The 19,878-nt window shown below is 41.1% G+C and overlaps 1 protein-coding gene across 6 annotated transcripts in view; it reads left to right on the top strand.

The window, feature by feature from the left end:
* Window positions 1-19,878, top strand: part of SDK1 (sidekick cell adhesion molecule 1) — a 385,608-nt gene that overhangs the window by 271,360 nt on the left and 94,370 nt on the right. For all 6 annotated transcript variants that reach the window (XM_039732208.1, XM_039732207.1, XM_039732210.1 and 3 more), the window contains 5 exons: window positions 6,841-6,956; window positions 9,977-10,169; window positions 13,075-13,173; window positions 17,654-17,845; window positions 19,719-19,840. In XM_039732208.1, coding sequence (XP_039588142.1) covers window positions 6,841-6,956; window positions 9,977-10,169; window positions 13,075-13,173; window positions 17,654-17,845; window positions 19,719-19,840 — 722 coding nt within the window. The remainder of the gene's footprint in view (window positions 1-6,840; window positions 6,957-9,976; window positions 10,170-13,074; window positions 13,174-17,653; window positions 17,846-19,718; window positions 19,841-19,878) is intronic.

Below are 19,878 nucleotides of genomic sequence, written 5' to 3'. Positions count from 1 at the left end.
TTTTCTAAGTGCTTTAAGAAGAGTATAAATTACACCAACAAAAGGATATGTAATTACTTTTTACAACCAGTGTAAGGCATGTTTACACCTCTAGATTGGTATAAAAATCTGTAGGATAATTAAGTGCCAGGTCCTTAAGGCTTCCATATATTCCCATAATTGCAGGGCTGTGCTGGATGCTGAGCACTGGACAGTACATGGGCTCTACTTCATTGGTCATAAAACAATTACACTGTTTTAAAACCTAGCAGATTTACAGTGCATCAGTTAATTTTCAATCAGGGAAGATGTAGTTGTTTGCTAATTGTTACTAGGAGTAGCTTATAACATGATTAGATACAGTTTGAGGTGTAGGGAGATCTTTAAGAACAGATTATTCATATGCAACACTAATTAACCACAACAACTAGGGAAAGAGCTATCTATATTTTGTCTTAGGGCATGCAAAGTCTCATAGTTCAGAGGAGCCTAGGCACACTCAACCTCATTCTAGAAGTATTTATAGCAGACCTTGAAATGTTTTTCTTGAAGTCTTCTCCTTCAGCCAGGATTAATGTTTTCTATCCCACTAAACAGCCGAGCTCTTCAGAGAATTGGTTTGCCCACAGAATTTGAATCCCTTTTGTGATTATGCTTGTAATTCATTACCTTGTTTATTTGCACATTTTAAGCTATCATAGCACCTTAACCTTCCATCTATTAAGGCCCAGGTTTGGACTTCACACTCTTTTTTCTTAAACCCTGTAATTGACTCTAATTTCCCTTGATATTATGTGCAGTTATTATCATCCTTTATTGATTGGCTGTCTGTTGTCATTTATAAGGGTATAAATCCTCTGTTATAAATTAGGTGTAGTCAGTCCTGCATTCATGTTAATCAGCAAGAGTGTTTAGATTGCAGGCCAACCTGCAATGGCCTCTTTGGCTTCGTGTAATTCCTCAGTTCTGGGTAGACATAGAAGAAAAACTGGATATTTCTGATTTATTTCATATTGGTGTTTGCTAATAGGTGTTAATAACTACCTCATGGATGCTGCCATCTCCTGATGAACCTTGCTGGGCTCACCAAAGGCATACGTCCTGTTTTAAAAAGAGTTTGAAGTCTTTTTACATTTAGAGCTGAAAGGGGAGACTGGTTGGTGTAAATACAATTTGAATCTGGATTAATATCCAGTCTCCATATGTAATGTGCTACTGTCCAAATCTCTGCTCCTTTATGTTTATTGTAGTTGAGAAAAGACAGGGAAATCTAGTGACTGTTTCTTGCTCCAGAATGTTTTTCCTAAACCAAACTAGCAGGAGTAAGAAAAAGCCATGTGTAAAACTGCCTTGTAAATCATATTCTGATTTTAATATGAGCAGAGATAAATGTCAAAGACACACACTCCCATCCATCCCCCTCTCCTACTACCACACCACCACTGCCTCTGCTCTGACATGCATTAAATGATGTGAGCTATGCTGGCAAGAACCTGTCTGTCTGCAGATGAAAAATACCTCACACTCATCAAGTGTGCTGTGCAGGCAGAGCCTGGGAGGAAATGAACCCCGGGAGCAGATCAGCCCATTGGCAGGAGCACATCAGCATATTGGCACCTTTGTCATAGGGGGTATTGACTGGCCATATAAGCTGTGGATTTATACCAGGAGCTAGTCTATTAATCCCTTATTAGTCCTCTGGCATTGCTTTAGCCACTGAAAACTAATCAGCTGCTCCAAGCTCCTCAAAAATCACCAACTTCAAGAACACAGCCAAGCTGACGAGGTGCTGATGGATCTGAACTTGGGGGAAACTGGTGCATAATGTCAGTGAGATAAAATGTCAGGAAGACTTACTGGCAGAGCACTGAACATCCCAGCACGAGGGTCAGACAGGTTGACTGTCTCTAAAATCTTGAAAGTCTTTTCAGAGTGATATTCAGCCTAATCCTTTGATGCTCTGTATAAATAGGTCTTTCTTCATCAGACTTTCTCCAGCTGTTCCTTGCTTTGATGTTACTTTTCACAGGGATTTGTGCCAGCCCTCTGCATAGGGCAATTTTACTTATTTAAGCAGTGTCCTGCAGGACTTCTCATTGCCATATGAAAACCTGAAGTTTCCCAATACTTTTCCATGTAAGAACAGCTTTGTGAAGGTATAAACATCTTTGCGTGGTGACAATATTGTCTCTGCTCTGTACTGTTGGGCATGTTTGCCTTTTTATGCAGGTTGATTTGATAAAGCAGCAATTTCCACCCCTTACTTTGGGTCTGTCCCTTTTATCTCACCACTGTGAATATCTCTTAACTTCTCTCTCTTTGAAAAACTCCCACCATGTCTTAGATTTAGGTAGGGCAAGGTTTACAACTAGAGACACTTCTTCCATTAGCCTCTCCATTGACATAAACCACTTCTGCTTTTAGTGCCATGTCTTTCTTTTGGTGCATATCTCAAAAGCCAGTCTTATGTCCCAAAGTTCACACATCTCAACATGTATTTGAATGTTGTTTTGTTTTCCCTTCTTTGTTGTGCATGGACACCTTGCCAGGCCAAGAAGGTCTGAGCAAAAGCCCTTACTGAATAAAAGTTACCAGACTAGTGAGTCTTGATGGTGTGGAAAGGATAAAAGCAGGAGGAGTCTGTTCAGCCAGGTCCAAAGCAGTTTCTTCCTCAGGCACTAAGAGATGAATCAGAGAAATGTGTAGAAGAGCCAGAGGAAACCCAGTTAACTGAAAGCTTCCTGATTTATGTAGGAAATAATCTTGAAAAAGGAATCCCTGACTGTGGAGTGTCCTCTGCAACCATTCACTTTATCTCACTGAAAAAAGATATTTTCCTTAGTTTTCCTTTGGGTTTTCTTGGCAAAAATACCTTAAAGATCCTCTTTCACTTCCTTTGGGGAACTCCCAACAGCTTTGGAGCACCCGTGGCTGTTTTGGGCCCAGCTGCTCCTGTGCAGAAGCAGGTTGGAGTTGTAGTGGCCGGGAGGGTTTTATCTTGCTTACATATCATTTGCCATCTACTGCTTTTATTTTATTTTTAAATTATTTCACAAGGTGATGAAATTAGCAGTTGTCTCAGAGAGGCCCCCAGCTCTTAAAAAGAAATAAAATCTTGTCTGTGTGAGAGACATGCAGGAAAGGAAGGAGTCGCTTCCCAACTACAAGAAGCCCAACTCATCATTTAGTGCCAAATCTCACCCTGCTGAATTTCAGAATTCAGATTTTCAGATGTGTAGTGTTACAGACAACACTTTTCCTAGGCACCCAGTGCTGTTCAGAGCACAGCACAGAACACCAGCAGGGAGCAGAGGAAGAGGCTTCCCAGGAGGAATTACAGCTCCACATCCTCACCACTCCCGTGGGATGTGCAGCTCAGCACCTCAAGCTGGTGCATTAAAGGAACAACTAAATTCTCGCCTAGAGGAAAACCTGAAGTTCCACAAGCCTGTCTGAGACAGGCAAGCTGCCACCTCGAAGGTCAGAAGCTCCAGAGGAGCCTTTTTTCCAAGCCTTTGCTGAAGATCTATATTTAGGAGCAGGAGTCTGGCAGTCAGAAACTCCACGGGATTTCCATGCTGTTTGCACATGGCCAGAGACAGAATAATTCCATGTACACATGCTTAACCTCAGTGCCTTGTCTCATCTCAATTATCTTGTCAGTGAAACCCTTTTAATGGTTTTTATCTAGAGTGCTTCCATGACCTTTTCTACTTGGAATGCTGCACATTAACCCTCAGTCCCGGGGGCTGAGCTCTCCGCAGATTTCCAACCACATGAACTTTATCAGGAGCAAAGTAACAGTTGGTTGTGTCTGACCAATTTGATCTGCAGCTCTGAGATGACTCCCAGATGGATCTCCAGTGTGAGATGGCTTTGGAATACTTGCAGACATGATGAAGTGCAGGTTTAAAAGCTGGGAGTGTAAATACTTGGGGATTACTCTTGAAACACCTGTTTGACATTGGCAGCTTCTGTACAGCTTGACAACAAATTTGTAGGAAGAGGACAGGTATCTACCACTAATTTAGAAAATCCTTTGTGCAGACAGTCACAGCTTCAGGAAGTTACTCTCCAGGATCTTGGAAAAGTATTTGAGTTTTGAAGTGACCAGAAGGTCAATTCTGATTTAACTTCCCTCAAACGTCTTTTTTTTTTTTTTTAAATGCAGAACTGCTCAGATACCCAAGGAAGTCTTTAATATCAGGACATAAAAGGAGAATTTTATACTGGCACTTTGAAGTAAATTTGAGATTATAATGCCAATATTTTACTGATTAAAAATATAAAAATGTATTACATTATGCCTTCTGCAGTATAATTAAGCTTATGCAAATCAGATGGACCATGTTCTTTCCATCTTTTAAATGCATTAATTGAGATGCAGATGTTGATTTTTCAATAAAGATAACCAAGGAGGAAATGTGATATAAATCATGATTTCCAACATTCTGACGGTTTTATGTTTTTTGTTCATAATTTTTTCCACTTTTCATATTATAGCAGGTATTTTCTCTGCTATGATCATATATTCTTGTTTCAGAAATTTATCTCCTAATGAACAAAAATATTTCCCTTTTTAAAAGAAATAACTAGTGCGTTTGGTTATCCACCTTCCTAAAACTGTAGTAAACCTGTCCTCAAGTGTTTGCCTGAGCTTTTTTGAGAACTGTGAGGACCACAAATGAAAACTTGGAGCTTGGGGTGGTGCTCAGCTGGTTTAGCTTTCCTGACAGGATGAGATTAATCTACCAGTGATATTCTGATAACAAACTAACATCAAGACCTGTAACACAGTTTTCTTCTGCAATAACAAATCTCTGGCAGTTATAATATCTGAACATGCAAATGTGCAGGAAAGTAAGAATTTTGACTTTTAAAAATTTTATGCATGTTAACCAGTAATTATACAAGGTATTGCACACAAAAGCAGATTCAAATATATCTTGTGGCTCTCATAATAAACAGTTTCATCAAGAACATGAATAAGAAAAAATGCATTTAGTGGGGGACTGTAGCCAAAGCAACTCATTATGACTGTAGAGTGACTTTAATATTTATGAGTGTATCTCAGGATGATTTGATGAATCTCTTAACTAGAAAAACTTTATGATGTCTACAGGTCATTCAGATAATAGTATAACCTTCCAAAAGCACACAGGGAATTATGATACATGGCAGGAAGTAGGGCCCAGATTCTAATGAAAATTTAGAGTACTATCAGATAAACTCTGCTTCCAGAACTCAATAATTATGCATAGTTCATAAATTGTCACATCAAGTTTTAAATTAGGGCAAGAAGGTTCTGACTAATACGCAGCTACTGAGGTTTAAAAAAGCTTCAGAGCAAGGTTGTGGAGCCATGGCAGAATCTTCAGGGAATTTTAGTGACAGAGGGCACGGGAGTGGATGTTCTTGTCAGTTCAAACCTGACATCCCTGAGGATTTCTCCATTTTTCTGTGTTGATATTTCTGGGCTGTGCACATCTCTGGTAAGTATGCACTATCCTGTCTTCCTGTAGTGTCAGCACTAGTTAAGAATAATGCCCCTTTATATCTCTTCCAAACAAACAATAACTTTTGCTGGGAAGAGGGACAGTTTTGCATTTGTGAACTTCTTTTCTTCGTTTCTTCTCCACACAAAGATTTATTTTCCAAAGTAGTTTGGAACTTTAAAAGTTCCTGCCCTCTTTTTGAAAAGTTTGGAGGAAACCACCATTTCTCAGTGGAATCGTGGATTCTCCTTAGAAGCACAAATCATTGGCTTTGGTAGAAACTTTCCCTTGGAAGCAGAAGGAACAAAGCCTTCCAAGCTTCAAAACCACTTGTGGATAGTTCCTCTTTCATGGAATACAAATGCACATGGCTGTCAATAGTGATATTTTTGAAGCATTATTAAGCTTATTTTATGGGATTTAAAGTGTCTTAGTCCATTTTTTTGTACTCAGATAGCAGTTTTCTTCTTAAAATTACTATAAGCTTGATAATTTTTGAAAAATAGGCCTGTCTATTAATATTCTTTCCTCTGAGAACTATAGAAATGACATCTTAAAGCAGAAAGTTGAAGAAATTGCTTGGAATGAGACATTTTATTAAATGGTGAAATATTTAAGTGCTGGTTTTGGTTGTTTGAAGGCAGCATGCCTTTATGTTCCATGCTTGCTTTTGTATTGAGAAAACATCTGTCTAATTAAATCCTTGGCATAAAATGTTTATGCAACTTTTAGTAGATTAGAGGGTGTATTGGCTCAGGATATATATAATCAATTCAATATACATGAATGCATATCATATCAAGATAAAATGAGAACAACTCCCAATTCCCAAGAAAAATCTTTACTACATATGATATGACTGGTCCTAATTCTTTAAGCAGCAGTAAATAATAAACAGATGCTGTTGCCAGATTATAATTCACAATTAAAACCTTAATTGTGCAAACTCCATGTTTTCTTGTCTGATCTGGGAAATTGAGCAGCATTAAAGGACTCAAGAAATTTCTCTCAGAAACTCTTCATTCTCTGTGCAGTCATGGGTGACTGAAAGAGCTGTGCTCACCTATCCTTATGTGGCTCCTGCCTCAAGTCTTTCTGAGAAACTCCTCTGCAGGATAATAAGCTGCAGAAACCATTTCTTCTCCTTCCCTTGAAAGAATCTCCAATGCAGGATGAGAAATTAACCCAATTACCCAGCTTTCCAAATCGCTGCTGTTGCACAGGAAGTGCATCCCTCTCTCAAGGTTGTTATTACTCTGTGACTTGCAAGTGACACTCAGTGGGTTCTGTGTTCATTTTTCTCTTTTTCCCTTCATTCCTTCTCCACTCTGTTTTATTTTTGTTCCCTCTCTGCTCCTGGGAGCAGTGCCCACAGCTCCACCTCAGAACGTGCAGGTTGAAGCCGTGAATTCCACAACCATCCAGTTCCTCTGGAACCCTCCACCCCAGCAGTTCATCAACGGCATTAACCAAGGGTACAAGGTGAGTACACACTTCAAATAATGTCTGCATTAACAGATGCAATGTCTGCATTTACACATTTCTGATGTAAACCAGAATTTCAACCTTATGATCTCTGAATCTCCAAAGTGACTCTGTGCTTTCAGGAGTATCTTACACAGGTGAAATAAAAAGAGAAGTGAGCAGATGTTGCTCCTAACAGGGCTTGAAGCAGCCTGGGATAGTGGAAGGTGTCTCTGCCCATGGCAGAGATTGGAACTGGATGATCTTCAAAGTTTCTTTCAACCCAAACCATTCTATGATACTAATATTTGCATTGTATGTAATTTCTGAAAAGGAAATGTGTCATAGCCTAGAAGTCCTTATACCTTTGTCATTTTCCTGGAGAGTTTCCAAAGCCAGAAAGAAATTCCATGTCAGTTTGGAAAGTCACCTCAGGAGACATGTCATTGTGGCACTGAAAACCAACCTTGAGGTTTCTGTTTATGCTAATGTGAAATCACCATTCATTTCACTGGGAATCAAGGCATCACACTAAATAATTGCCTTGACTTTCCCACTGTGATAATCTGAGAGATTTGAGAATGTAGAATCTATTAATCAACATCTGTTAGAATGCACAGAGCAGAGAGTGCTTGAGAGAGCCTCTGACCAGTGGAGTGTTTGCTGAGGAACTGGGTAGGGTGGTTTGTTCTCAACAGAACCTCCATCAGTGATTCGGCAGTCAGGGCATAATAAATGAAAGGTTTTAAAACCTCTGTAGAGAGAACAATGAGAAATCTTGCAGGAATCTCAGAGCAGGAAAAAGGAGGACAGGTGTGGTTTATGAGCAGGGAGGAGCAAAGTTGATTTGACTCTAGGTGGAGTGATTTGAGGAGGATGTTGTAGTTCCAAAGACAAGTTGTGAACTAAGGGATTGTACATGGATTTGAGAAGTTTCAGAAGACTTGATCCTTCTCTAGAAATGTCTCAGAATGACAGAGAAACTGAGACAGACAGAGATAATGCATGGGAATTTTGGTACTTCTGCCCAAACCAATGTATTTCTCATGAGGACCAGCAGTGATCTGAGAATCTCACTGCTGAAGAAGTAAATAAATACATGGAGAGGTGTGTATCTGCTTCTGGCAGGGATAGAATCAGCTCTCAAGGCTCAGTGACTGACAGGGCTGCAGCACAATACCCTGAAACTCCAGCACAGGAACAGCACTCGGCTTCTCTTCTGACTCTGGGGAATAAAAGCACTTTTGGGGTTCAGTGGACTGCAGTGCACTGTAATTTTGTGGTGCAAGTCCAAGCACAGTTAACCCATATTTGCAAAAGTCTTATTTCAGATTTTCATTCTCTGTTATGTTCAGAGTTTCAGTCTAAAGATCCTTGATCTCATTGCATAGCTATCTCTAATTTTTGTTTCCACTTCTTCAGCAATGCTATAAAAGAAGTGAAATTGTCATTTGTATCTGTCAGTAGCCAATAAAAACTTCTGAAATTATCAAAATTTGATTTCTTTGATTGCAGTAGATTGCCATAGCGTTACCAGCCTGTTTCTCCCAGGGGTTGGGAATTGCAGTTCAAAGACTGTGTGAGATCATTTCTGTCACTTGTTTCTACAGAGTAGCTTTGTGTATGATTTATAAATTTCTAGTAGTCAAAGCCAGGCCTTTGCCTTTCTTAAGGACTAAACCCATTTTTTCCTTTAACTGGCAAAATTGTTCACCTGTATTTTCTGCACACGTTTCCTCATGAACATGCACTCAAGAGTTCAGTCTTCCAAAGTTATAAATGCCAATTGTAATGCACAGAGGTGATTTAGAAAAGAAAATAAAACTTACTATCCTCTTCAGCCATTACACATTTTTATCTTTTCTTTGAAATTTATTTGCATTTCAATAAGTTGTAAAGTGCACTTTCTCAAATATGAAATATTCCTAACAAAATTATTCCTAATAGTCCCCTAACTGTACTTTCTGGTTATCAGAGACTCTAGACATTGGCTAAATGTGTCAAATATGGCTTATTAATTTCAGGTATCTATTCATGTTTATGAGCCTGAAATCAATACAAGTAGCACGATTTACACAGATACTGAGTCAGGCCTGGAATTTTAACATTCTCCTGTAAGCCACATGATAAGGATTTTTGGACAAAATAAAAATTTCATAAACACTTTCAAGTTTTAGACCCCTAAGCCTTTAAGGCGATTTCAAAAATTGTTTCAGAATTTCAAAGTCGTTTGCCAAAAATGAATTTTTTAAGTCCTCATTTAGGTACCTACACATGAGGTATTGCACTCTCAGAGATATTGATCGCCCAGAACATCCACTGAGATGAATGAAACCTGCAAGACTGAGCTCCTCTGACAAGCACCCTATTTTAAATGCATGAAAATGTCTTCAGGAGTCTAACTTTTGGGACTCAGGTGTTGAAAATTGTAGTAATCATCTTTACAACCGTTTTTCTATTCTTTCTGTAGTTCCAGAACCGCTTGAATCATTCACAGTGTGGATGTCCCCAGTCCACTGAGCTTGTAATGCTCCCAGCCTGTGAGGCAGGGCTGCTCACTGGGGAGCTGGGGGAGCTCTGGGAGGGAGAGGAGGGGTGTGTGTCCCCATCTCTCTCCCTCTGGTCCCAAGAACCTCCCCAAACTGTGGGATCTTTAAAGAAAATAAGATAAAGCATTTATGACAGAGTAGCACTGGAAGTACTTTTCTTCCTTCAGCCTTTCAGCAGCAGAGACTGGCCAGGCTGATGAGACAAAAGGCTCGTGTCATCTGAATAATGATTTGCCATAATTTTGGCATTGCTCAGCAGCAGCCATGGAGAATTGCAATGCTGGTGTATCCCATCAGCAGTGAGTGTTACAGACATCCCTCCAGTGTCACAGTGCTGCATCCATCTGTTCAGCATCAGAGCTGACAGTGGTTTAACAGCATTGCTTGGTTCTGTGCAATCAGATTAAGATGGTTTTGGCAGCCAAACTGACTTTGGTTCCAAATAGACACAACTTCTAATGAGAGCTCATCCCTGTTTAAATTTCCCAGCTCCTGGCGTGGCCGGTGGATGCTCCAGAGAGTGTGACCATGGTCACCATCGCTCCGGATTTCCATGGTGTTCACAGCGGCTGCATCACCAACCTGAAGAAATTCACCAGCTACTACACCTCAGTGCTGTGCTTCACCACCCCAGGGGATGGCCCTCGGAGCCCTCCCCAGCTCCTGCGCACCCTGGAAGACAGTGAGTATCCAAAATTTTAAAATTTGACCTTGGGTTCACAGCAATCTCTTCTCACGTGGCCTTGTGTCAGATGAAGACCTCAGCCAGTTTTCCATGGGTGTTCTTTCAGCCTGTGGCAAATATTTGATTTTTTTGTTTCATTATGAACTAAACCTGGGTGATTTTTTTTATGTTGATGATTAGCTAAGAGCTTCATAGTCTGGTTCAGCCAACACATAATGCATTACATCTGCAAATCCTTGTGCTCTTAAATTCATGTTCAGGCACCCAAATAAATATGAATTGATCTTCTTAGGAACTGAGCACTGGAACTTCCTGTGGAGGTCAATGATTAATTTGGAATTGTTTCCTGCTGTTACTCAATAAATTGAAAATGTCTGTATCTATATTACATTGCAAGTCTTTGTGTGAAAGAAAGAACCAGCAAGGCAGTTTCTTGAATCCTGAAAAACTGGAGGCAGGATTAAATAAAATGAACTGAATGATTTAGCATGTAAATTATTTCCTGCATCAGAAAAAGGTTTGGTCTCTGTGGCCCTTGAAGCTGTTTTCTCAAGACATATTTGGGCCTAACAAGTGCAGTGTGTGTCTGATGCAGATAAATTGACTGTGTCCAGTGATCTTGGCTCTGGCCAGTGCTTCAGGAGCACCATAAACACTGCTGCACATTTGCAGGTTTAAACCAGAATAAAAAGTGTCTCATTCATCCATTAAGATATTGTTTTTAGAAATACTGCTCTGCCTTAATAGGGATCTTTTGGGTTAGTCAGTGTTCCCGTAAAGAAGAATCCAATTGTCGTTAACATTCACAGGAGCGAGGCTAAAGTGCTAATCCAATTTTTCATGAGATACTTTTGAAGGAACCTGGAGAAAATTACTCTTCCATGGATTTTTCTTAGTGTGGTTACTCTCCTCTATGTACTAGAACAGGTTGCCAGAGGTACGAATTTAGGGATCAGGAATCTGTATGAGCCACTAATCTGAACCCCAACTTGTGTGTCAGGGATTAAAGCAGAAGGTGTGGTGCAAGGAGAAATATGTATTAGGTTCCTCTGTGCATTATCAGCTTTCTTCCCCTTTTCCTAAGGAAAAAAGCTTTGGCTTTAGCTTTTGATGGTTTGTAAATGTGTTTGAGTTCATCTGCCTTCTCCCTCTCAGCACAGTAGAGCCCCGTGGCTGATCTCAGTGAGTGCAGAAGGGTAAAAAACCAAAGATACAAAACTCCTTGGATTTCATAAAAAGTTGTCAACTGGGAAGAGGAAAGACACTGTTAATATTTCTGCTGAAGAAAAGGCTGCAGAAATGGACCTTAAATGCTTTCCACAGAGTGGGAGCAAGGGCAGAGTCATTGCCCTGTCTCCTTGAGGCTGTCTCTGGCAAATGTTGGGATCCCATGCTGGTTTAAACACAAGATAATTCCACTGGAAACATAAACCAAGAGAGAGCCTTTGCATTTTCTAGATAATCTGAGACATCTCTTGGTGTGTCCAGCGACATGCTGCAAGGAGCCTCAGTAGGAGAGATGAGGAGGGTTGATTTATTTATTTATAAATCCTGCAGAATTGCTTCTCTGGGTTTTCACAGTGATGGAGAAGTTCCGTGCAGGATGGTGTAATGCATCTTGGCAGAGAACTCCTTGAAGCTGAGTTGCTTCAGGATTTATGTGGTGGGGAAAAAAGATTTGAAAGGCCTGTCATTCATGTTCACAGGTGATCATTTTCTGTCTGGAGAGCAAAGTTGGGCAATCTGTTTAAAAACAGGGATCAGATAAAGCCTGAGATCCAGTCACAAGCATCGTGTCCTGGCCTGGAGTCACCTGCACCTGTATTTCCTGATGACTTTAAAAATTGGGCTGATTGGAGCAAAGCTTTGTGAGTGGGTGGTTTCAGTATCTGCCAGCTCCACAGTCCCAAACTGTGATAATTCCAAGCTCTTGTTGGGCGTACCTGGGATCACTGTGGGCTCAGCAGTTCTTCTGTGTGCTTTGACTACTGGGTACTGCAGAGTGGGTTTGGGAATTTTCCTCCCTGGGACTGCAGAATTGCAAATGGGGTTGTAGCTGACCTACTGGCAGGATTTGGGTTTGTTTTTTTTTTTTTTTTTGTCATAGCTGGAGGGGAGTAAGAGGCTGGACTAAATTGAAGAGGAAACAAAACATGAAATTGCAGACAAGAAATTGCCAACTGATGTCAGTGGAGCTGGAGGATACTCGGGCAGGCATCCAATGACAGAAGCACAGTGAATATAAAGTGAACAAAACCTCCTTTTTCCAGCACATCGATTGAGGACAGAACAGCATTTGGATCAAAAATCAGTCAGGTTGTCTCCCTTGAAGATCAAAATTGAGGGAGGATGGCATATTCTTGACAGTCATTCCATTTTATGCTCTTTCATTGCGCACTGGGGAGCTGAAATTTTTAAGAGCTCTTGAGCTACATCATAAAAACCCTTTAAAAAGTTTCACACACTTGTATTCATTTTACAGAAGACAGTTGCCATTATGTTGGACATTTTTAGAGTTGTTTTGAGGGAATTTATCCAAGCAGTGGCTCGTGACTCTGTCCTTGCTGTGACCTTGCATAGAGAAAAGGTTTTTTCCAGATGAGGGGATTGCTGGTGGTGCTGCTGCACGACACAGGGCAGGTAAACACCTGACAGGTATCCTTGAAGGAAAACAGTAAAGCTGTTAGATCTCCACACACCTGGGATGATGACTGGGTGAAATAATTGACATGATGATAGCCAGAGGGTTTCTTCCCACCTTGCGTTCTCCTCTCAGTGAGGTTTCCAGCCTCCCTTAGCCCTGGCTCAGGGACATATTTCTCCAACCCTAGCCCTGCCACGTGAATTTGATCCCAGCTAAGTGGGTTCACCTATTAACAGCTTTTCTTTTCTGATTTTCCAGAGCCAGGAGCTGTGGGACACCTGAGTTTCACTGAGATTCTGGACACCTCACTCAAGGTCAGCTGGCAAGAACCTGTAGAGAAGAATGGCATCATCACAGGTATCAGCTGCTATCTCTGCTTTTATTCTTTTTTTTTTTTTTTTAGTCAGTGTGTGTGTGGTGGAATGTGTTGTTGCAGTGAAAAACTGTGTAGTGGAGCATTTAGGGAGAATTTGGGCTCTTGCTGATTTCCTGGCCCCTCCTCTGGGTAATTGAGATGTCACCAGGGAGTGTTACACAAAGTACAGCTCCAATTACTGGCAGCTCATGATTGTGCTTACTGGAAAAGCAGTTTGTGTTAGAAATCAGCTCCCCACAGGGTGTCTGGTCTTGTTAAATCCTCCGTGACCTCCACCTGCTTTACTGAATTTTTGGAAATTTGTGAGACCGTGCTTGGCCTTTGCCCCAAGGGAGGGGGGTCCCTACACAAAGCTCGCAGCTGCAAAGTCTGGATTGGCTTCGCTGAGGTTTGCAATCAAGACCAAGCCTGAAATCAGCAGAATCCTTCCTCTGTGATCAAGTGGTCTGGCTGTGGACTGCGTGACAGAATTTGCATGTCATTACTTAATCTGTTATAAACTAGCACAAGGGTTCAGAACTCTCTTGTTTCCCTTTGATGAGTCTGCCATTTGACAAGCTATTTATCTATTTACTGTATGCCAGTGTAGAGAGAACAGCAGCAACTTCATTGTTTTTCATAAAGGAAGGTATAAATACTTGAGAAAACCTCTAGTTCTTATCAACAGAGGCAATATTGTTTTCAGATGGGAAACTATTGCAGCTGCACAGGATGGATGTTCCATTTAACAAGGGCTTTCAAGATTTTGAAGCAACAAAAAAACTCCCAGATTTTAAATTACTGGAGGTAGTTGGGAAGGGAGAAAATAATGTCATGTGGATCAAAATATTTTGGTTTTAGAGTGTTAAAATGTTTAAATTTTTGTTTTAATTGTGTTACCATTTTGAAAAAATGCATTTTAGGAGTTAAAAACATCAGACTTTCTGACCCTTGACCACTGAAATGTTATCTCAGTCTAATTTCCTGAAGCATTTTAACTTTGACAGGTGTAATTATTTTTACAGGGTTTCCCTTGTCAGTGTTTTTCTCTTTGTATCTGTGACGTGCACCATTTGTAGCTGTGTACTCTGAGCTGTTTGTGGAGTCCTCATGCAGATCATCTCCTGCCTCTCCACCATGGAAACTTGCCTGAAATATGCACTGATTTAAGTGGTTTGAGAATAGAACCTAATGACTCCTGAAAGCAGAGCAGTATTGATTCAGTGAGGATGGCCAAAGCCTTTCAAGCCCAAGTGCTTAAATTTAGGTGCCTCCACCCAGGATGATGTAATACTGATCCTTGTTAAGCAGCAGGTAGCAGTTCTGTGCTTGGTGTTGCAGAATTACTTTGCTAAAAACAAGCTGCCCCCTCCTAGAATGGGTTGAAACCAGACGGAGCCAAATGATGGACTGGGTTGTATTTGGAGTAAATTGTTTCAGGAGGAATCAACTGAATCCATTCTCTTATTCATGACAAAACACCAGTGTGAAAATGCCCAGCAGAGTCTGTAAGGAAAAAGAAACCTCCTTAATGATGCAAATTACATTTGGGATAGAAGAACAGCAAAATTGTTCATGCCCTGAGCACCTCTAAGGTTTAGAGAGGGCTGCTTGGTGACCTGAGTGCTCAGGGAGGTAATTATTCATCATTTCTGCCCATTGATGTCTTTACTGGATCTTCTTGTTCCCTGCACGGGCGCTGGGAGGAGGGAAGCACGGAGGGGGTGCCCAGCAGCCAACCTGCTCTGGGAAATTGCCCATTACTCTTGCTGTAAATCTCAGTATCTTCCTCGTTCCCTCAGCAAACACTGATTTATGAGGATCTGGATGTGGACGGACAGTTTGTGATTGGGTGTAGTGCTCTCGTGTAGAGAATTTACTCCACATCAACAGAAAATTATTTCTGAAACTCCTCTGGTCGTTAGCTCCCGTTAGGCAGTGTTCTGTGGAGTGCCGGAGTGTGGGGGAAGGATCTGTGGCACCTTCCCTTGTCCTTGCTCACACCGGAGCCAGGGGAAACCCTCTGGAAAATCCAGCTGTGCTCCCCAGGCACGCTTCTGGCAGGGATCACATCTGTAACACAGGGAGTGGGTTCTCACCAGCCACATGGCCCAGAGTTCTGCCCATCTGCCACTCAGTGTGGCTGAAGTGCTACTTGGGGGTGCAGTGCTTGTTGTTCCTTTCCTTCATCACTTTTTTTTTCCATCCCATTTTGTTATGCCTGATTGCATTTGGCTTTGTGTCTGCTCGCTGCGTATGTACAGATTTTCTGTTCTCATCTTTTATATGACTGGAATTTAACTATGCACTGGGGACTGAAATCCCTGACAGTAAATACTGCCTCTTTGCCTTTTCTTCAATTTACACAGAAACTTGGGATATTTTTCTCGGTGAACATTTTTCTTTTTTTTTTTTCCCAGAAAATAAATACATAGGGACTATGTGCTTAATGGGCGGGAAAGCTGGGTCTCTTCTGTGGTCACAAGGGAGAAGAGATAAAATGTCCAAAGAATAATCACCAACATTTGATGTATAACCTAAGCTTATCCAGATGGGAGAGGAGATATCTCAATCACTGAAGATTGCCTGGTGTATGCTGAGTGACACTTTCTATTGTCCTTAAGCAACAAATGGATAGAGGAAGCATTAAAAGTCCCCTGCTTATCTTCCTCTGGTTATTTATTGTCTGGAACAGGCTGCACCCACAGCTATTGAAAGAAAAGGGTGCTTGTGATGGTTCTTCTGTCTGCAAATCCTTCGTGCCTCTTGACTGAGCATCAAACACAGGGACAGCCTTTCTGCTCATCCTCTGTTAATTCAGGCAACAGAGCCCTTAAACTTCATCAAAACCTTCCTACAGATTACAATCCTGTCTGTGCTACATCAGCTCTGGGCTGGCAAATTATTCTTAAGCCTATTCAGAGAGCATCAAAACACCACAGTGTTTCCAAGACATCAGTAAATTACTGAGTTAATTAATTCCCACTCAGATAATTGTTTAAAGCCAGTTCCAGATGAGCATTCTGGAGTTTTTCCCCTTCCTCTCTGCAGTGCAAAGTCAGAGGAGCATTTGTAGTGTAGCTGGAATTGTTGAAGCATCACCTCCCTTTATCACTGCCCCCTCACCTGAAACGTAATTAGTGACTGTGTGAGCACACTGAGCCCATTTTCATGCAAAATTAGGTCAAGATGAATCCCTGTCAGTGATGGCAGCTCAAAAGAGGACTGAGAACGTCTCATACCTCTCAGACTCTTGCAGAAATACTTGTCTCACCGTGCTTTTGGCTCATGAGATGACGCTTTCTTGCTGGTTAATACCATGAGGGATTTTACTACATCAATTCATATATGTTAATCAGCTTATCATGTCTTTTTATTTTTAAAAATTTTTTAAAAAAACCCTTCAAGCCCTCCAATTGGTCTGAATTCCTCATCTTAGATGATGGGAACAGGAACCCAGTAGGGAGCTTCTCTAGCCAGTTTGCCTTGTGCATGGTTCACTCAGTGGGATTCCTTTCTGTTAGTCCTTTTCACTCACTTCAATTTCACAGGCATTCAAGAGCTATGTGTATTTTTTTTTCACCCTCTGAGTCAAATCACAAAGAAAGCAGCAATCAAGCAAACTTTTCAGACATGCTCTCCAAGGACTGGCACAGCGAGGTTCACATGGGTTCAAATGAGAATAAAGTGGGACTGGGCAGGAGGAGGACAAGCAGATTTGGAGGTAAAATTGAGCAAATCAGACACTGGAAAGTTTCAAAAGTTCTTGGAAGGCAAGTGGTTATCAAAGAGATAAAAAGGAAAGTCTGGTTATGATAGAAGAATAATATGGAGGTCAGGGCAGGAGCAGCTTTGGACAATGCATTGGCTCCAAGATGGTTTTGAAAGAAAGGATAATGATTCACCCTGCTGAAGGATTTCTGCAAGGAACAAGCGGTGGGGAGTAGAGGTTTTTCAGTTCCTAGAAGATTCCCACAATGTTCCTGCCTGCTTGTTATTGTCAGATTTCTAAGTATTTCTAGGCAGGCAGCACTGAAGGTTACTTCAGCATGCAAAGGGGGAAAGCCCTACTAAGCACATAGAGATTTTTAATTAATTCCAGTAGACGTTATATTTTCCAGTGTTTCTTCCCATTTGCTTTGTAGAGTTCACAGACTGAAAGTCCATCTTTCTGTCAGGTTAGTTCCAGGTCTCCAGGCCATTTCATACCAAGCATAAAAAAAAAGACAACTGAGAGTCCTCCTGACAGGGAGATAATGCTCTATGGGGTGCCTGCATCAATTGTTTATTGGAAATAACAATATTTTAAAAATACTTGGGTACTTTAGCCAGTGTTTACTTCAAGGAGGGTTTTTTTCTGTTTATAAAAGATCATCACAAGGAATGGTGTAAGGAACAAGGATCCACCACTGCCCACAAGCCCAGGCAGGAATCCTCTGAGTTCTTGGTGTCCCCCTGAGCTGTGGCTGATGTGTTTTGCAGGGTACCAGATCTCCTGGGAGGTGTATGGCAGGAACGAGTCCCGCCTGGCCCGCAGCCTGTCCAACAGCACCCTGGAGTACAAGATCACGGGGCTGTCCTCCCTCACCACCTACACCATCGAGGTGGCCGCCGTGACCGCCCAGGGCAGCGGCTGGGTCACCTCCTCCACCATCTCCTCTGGAGTGCCCCCAGGTTGGTCACCCTGCAGGAGACAAAACAAAACCAAACCTGCTGGTTCTTGGTGTTTCTGTGTTCCAAAGGTCACGGGTTGCTTCAGTTCAGCGGTAATAAAAATTGTTTTATTTGTAAAGCATTGGAGTTCTTTGCCGCGTAATTTGGATTTAATTTTTGGAGCAGACTGAAATGTTAACGTGAAGATATTTGCAGTTTGAAATTTCCAGGAAGTTGAGGATGATTAATACAAGTACAAAAAATAAAATGTGTGGGTATGACAATGGAATGGACAAAGTAATAAAGTGGATACAATACAGAATCTCTTGACATTTACAAAGTGACATCAGAATGAAGCTTGAATCAATTCAAAGTGTTGCTTTGGGGCAAAAAACAGAGTTTGGGTGATATTAAAAGGGAAAGGATTTTCCATGTGGAAGTAATATAGCTTATGTCAACTATGAGTGTTTCACTTGTATAGTGAAACTAAAATCTTATTTACAAGAATTTGAAGTTTTGGCCTGAAAACGTATTTGGGAGGAGGCAGTTCTGTCCCACATTGTCTGAGTTACCATTTGGGCACCTCTACATTTACCCTCTTTGTATTTTCTTTTTAAAATTCTACACTGTGCCCCATCCACTGTAAAAAGCAAACTAAACAGCCAATTCATACCTCAAATAAACACTTTCAATTTATATAGAGGTTACAGAAGTGGAATTTTCCTCAAGTGGAGCAGTTATTGCTCATCACTGAAGGAATCCAATTTTTCCCTTCCCCAGTATTATTTAACTTTTCTGTCTGTCCTAAAGTATGTTTGCCCTTCTCTTCCTTAATCATGGGTAATTATGACAAGCTGCAGACTGGATCAATGCCATGATATCTGATGGCAGGGTGCCTGCCAGATAACAGCATTATCCCACTTGGGCAGGGTTAGTTGATCGATCGTGGTTCCCACAAATGTGAAGTAAGAACCAAGAAATGCTGGGTATTTGTGCATATCTGAAATATATGCCAAAACCCTGCCCATTTTTGGCCTTTTGCAGTTGCACAGAGTGCAGCATTATCATAAAATTACAGAATGGTTTGGGTTGGAAGGGACCCGAAAAATAATTTAGCTCCAAACCCCTGCCATGGGCAGGGACACCTTCCACTATATAATTACTGATTATAATAGTTATTTCCATTTGTTATAAATGCAGGTAGCTGTTGAGAATTTATTATAAACACTCTATATTTAATCTCTTTCCTGAACTTGCTTTTTTTGTTAATTCAGATGATATTAAACATGTAAATGCCACTGTAATCGTGACTGATGGGAGGCAAAGATCTGATTGGGGCTTCAGATTTTTCCTCGTAGGAGGTCACCTTCTTTATTTGCTACAGGAATTGAAAAAAAAATCATCTACTTTAATCAGGCTTTAGAAATGCCCTGGAAAACTTAGATATTATAGGTCAATATTAAATACATTACCCAAAACTTGGAGTTTTTTCCAGTTGTAGTTGTATGTCCTCTAAGAAGTAAATAAATATTATTGTAATTTAATTCTGGGGAAACAGAAGTTCAGGGGAATTAGGTGACTTGATAGACCTGGCCTGGGAAGTGCCTTTCCCCCAGGACCACCAGGGTTTATTCATTGGGAAGCTTCTCTAAAACAGTACCTGTAATTCTGTAGATGTGCTCTTTCTTTTCTCATTTGATCTGTAACAATGTGGTGCATGCTCAGAGAGCAGAAATAGTAATGCTGTGGCTAAAACTCTGCCAAAAACAAAAGAAAAATAACCACAACTGGGGCAAATGGAGCCCTTTTCCCTTGGAAACTGAATGGCAGCTTGTGTTACTGGCTCCTAGACAAAGAGTGTTTCCACCTCTCATTTACTTTTCTGTTTCTCCAGAACTTCCAGGTGCTCCAACCAACCTGGTGATTTCCAACATCAGCCCTCGCTCTGCCACGCTTCAATTCCGCCCAGGATACGATGGCAAAACCTCCATCTCCAAGTGGATTGTGGAAGGCCAGGTGTGTCCCTGACAAAATTATCTTAATGAAGTTTCTGG

The sequence above is a fragment of the Passer montanus genome, unplaced genomic scaffold (genome assembly GCF_014805655.1).
Source record: "Passer montanus isolate IOZ18808 unplaced genomic scaffold, ASM1480565v1 scaffold8, whole genome shotgun sequence".
In the NCBI taxonomy this organism is placed as follows: Eukaryota; Metazoa; Chordata; class Aves; order Passeriformes; family Passeridae; genus Passer; species Passer montanus.
This window is presented reverse-complemented; position numbering and strand designations above follow the sequence as displayed.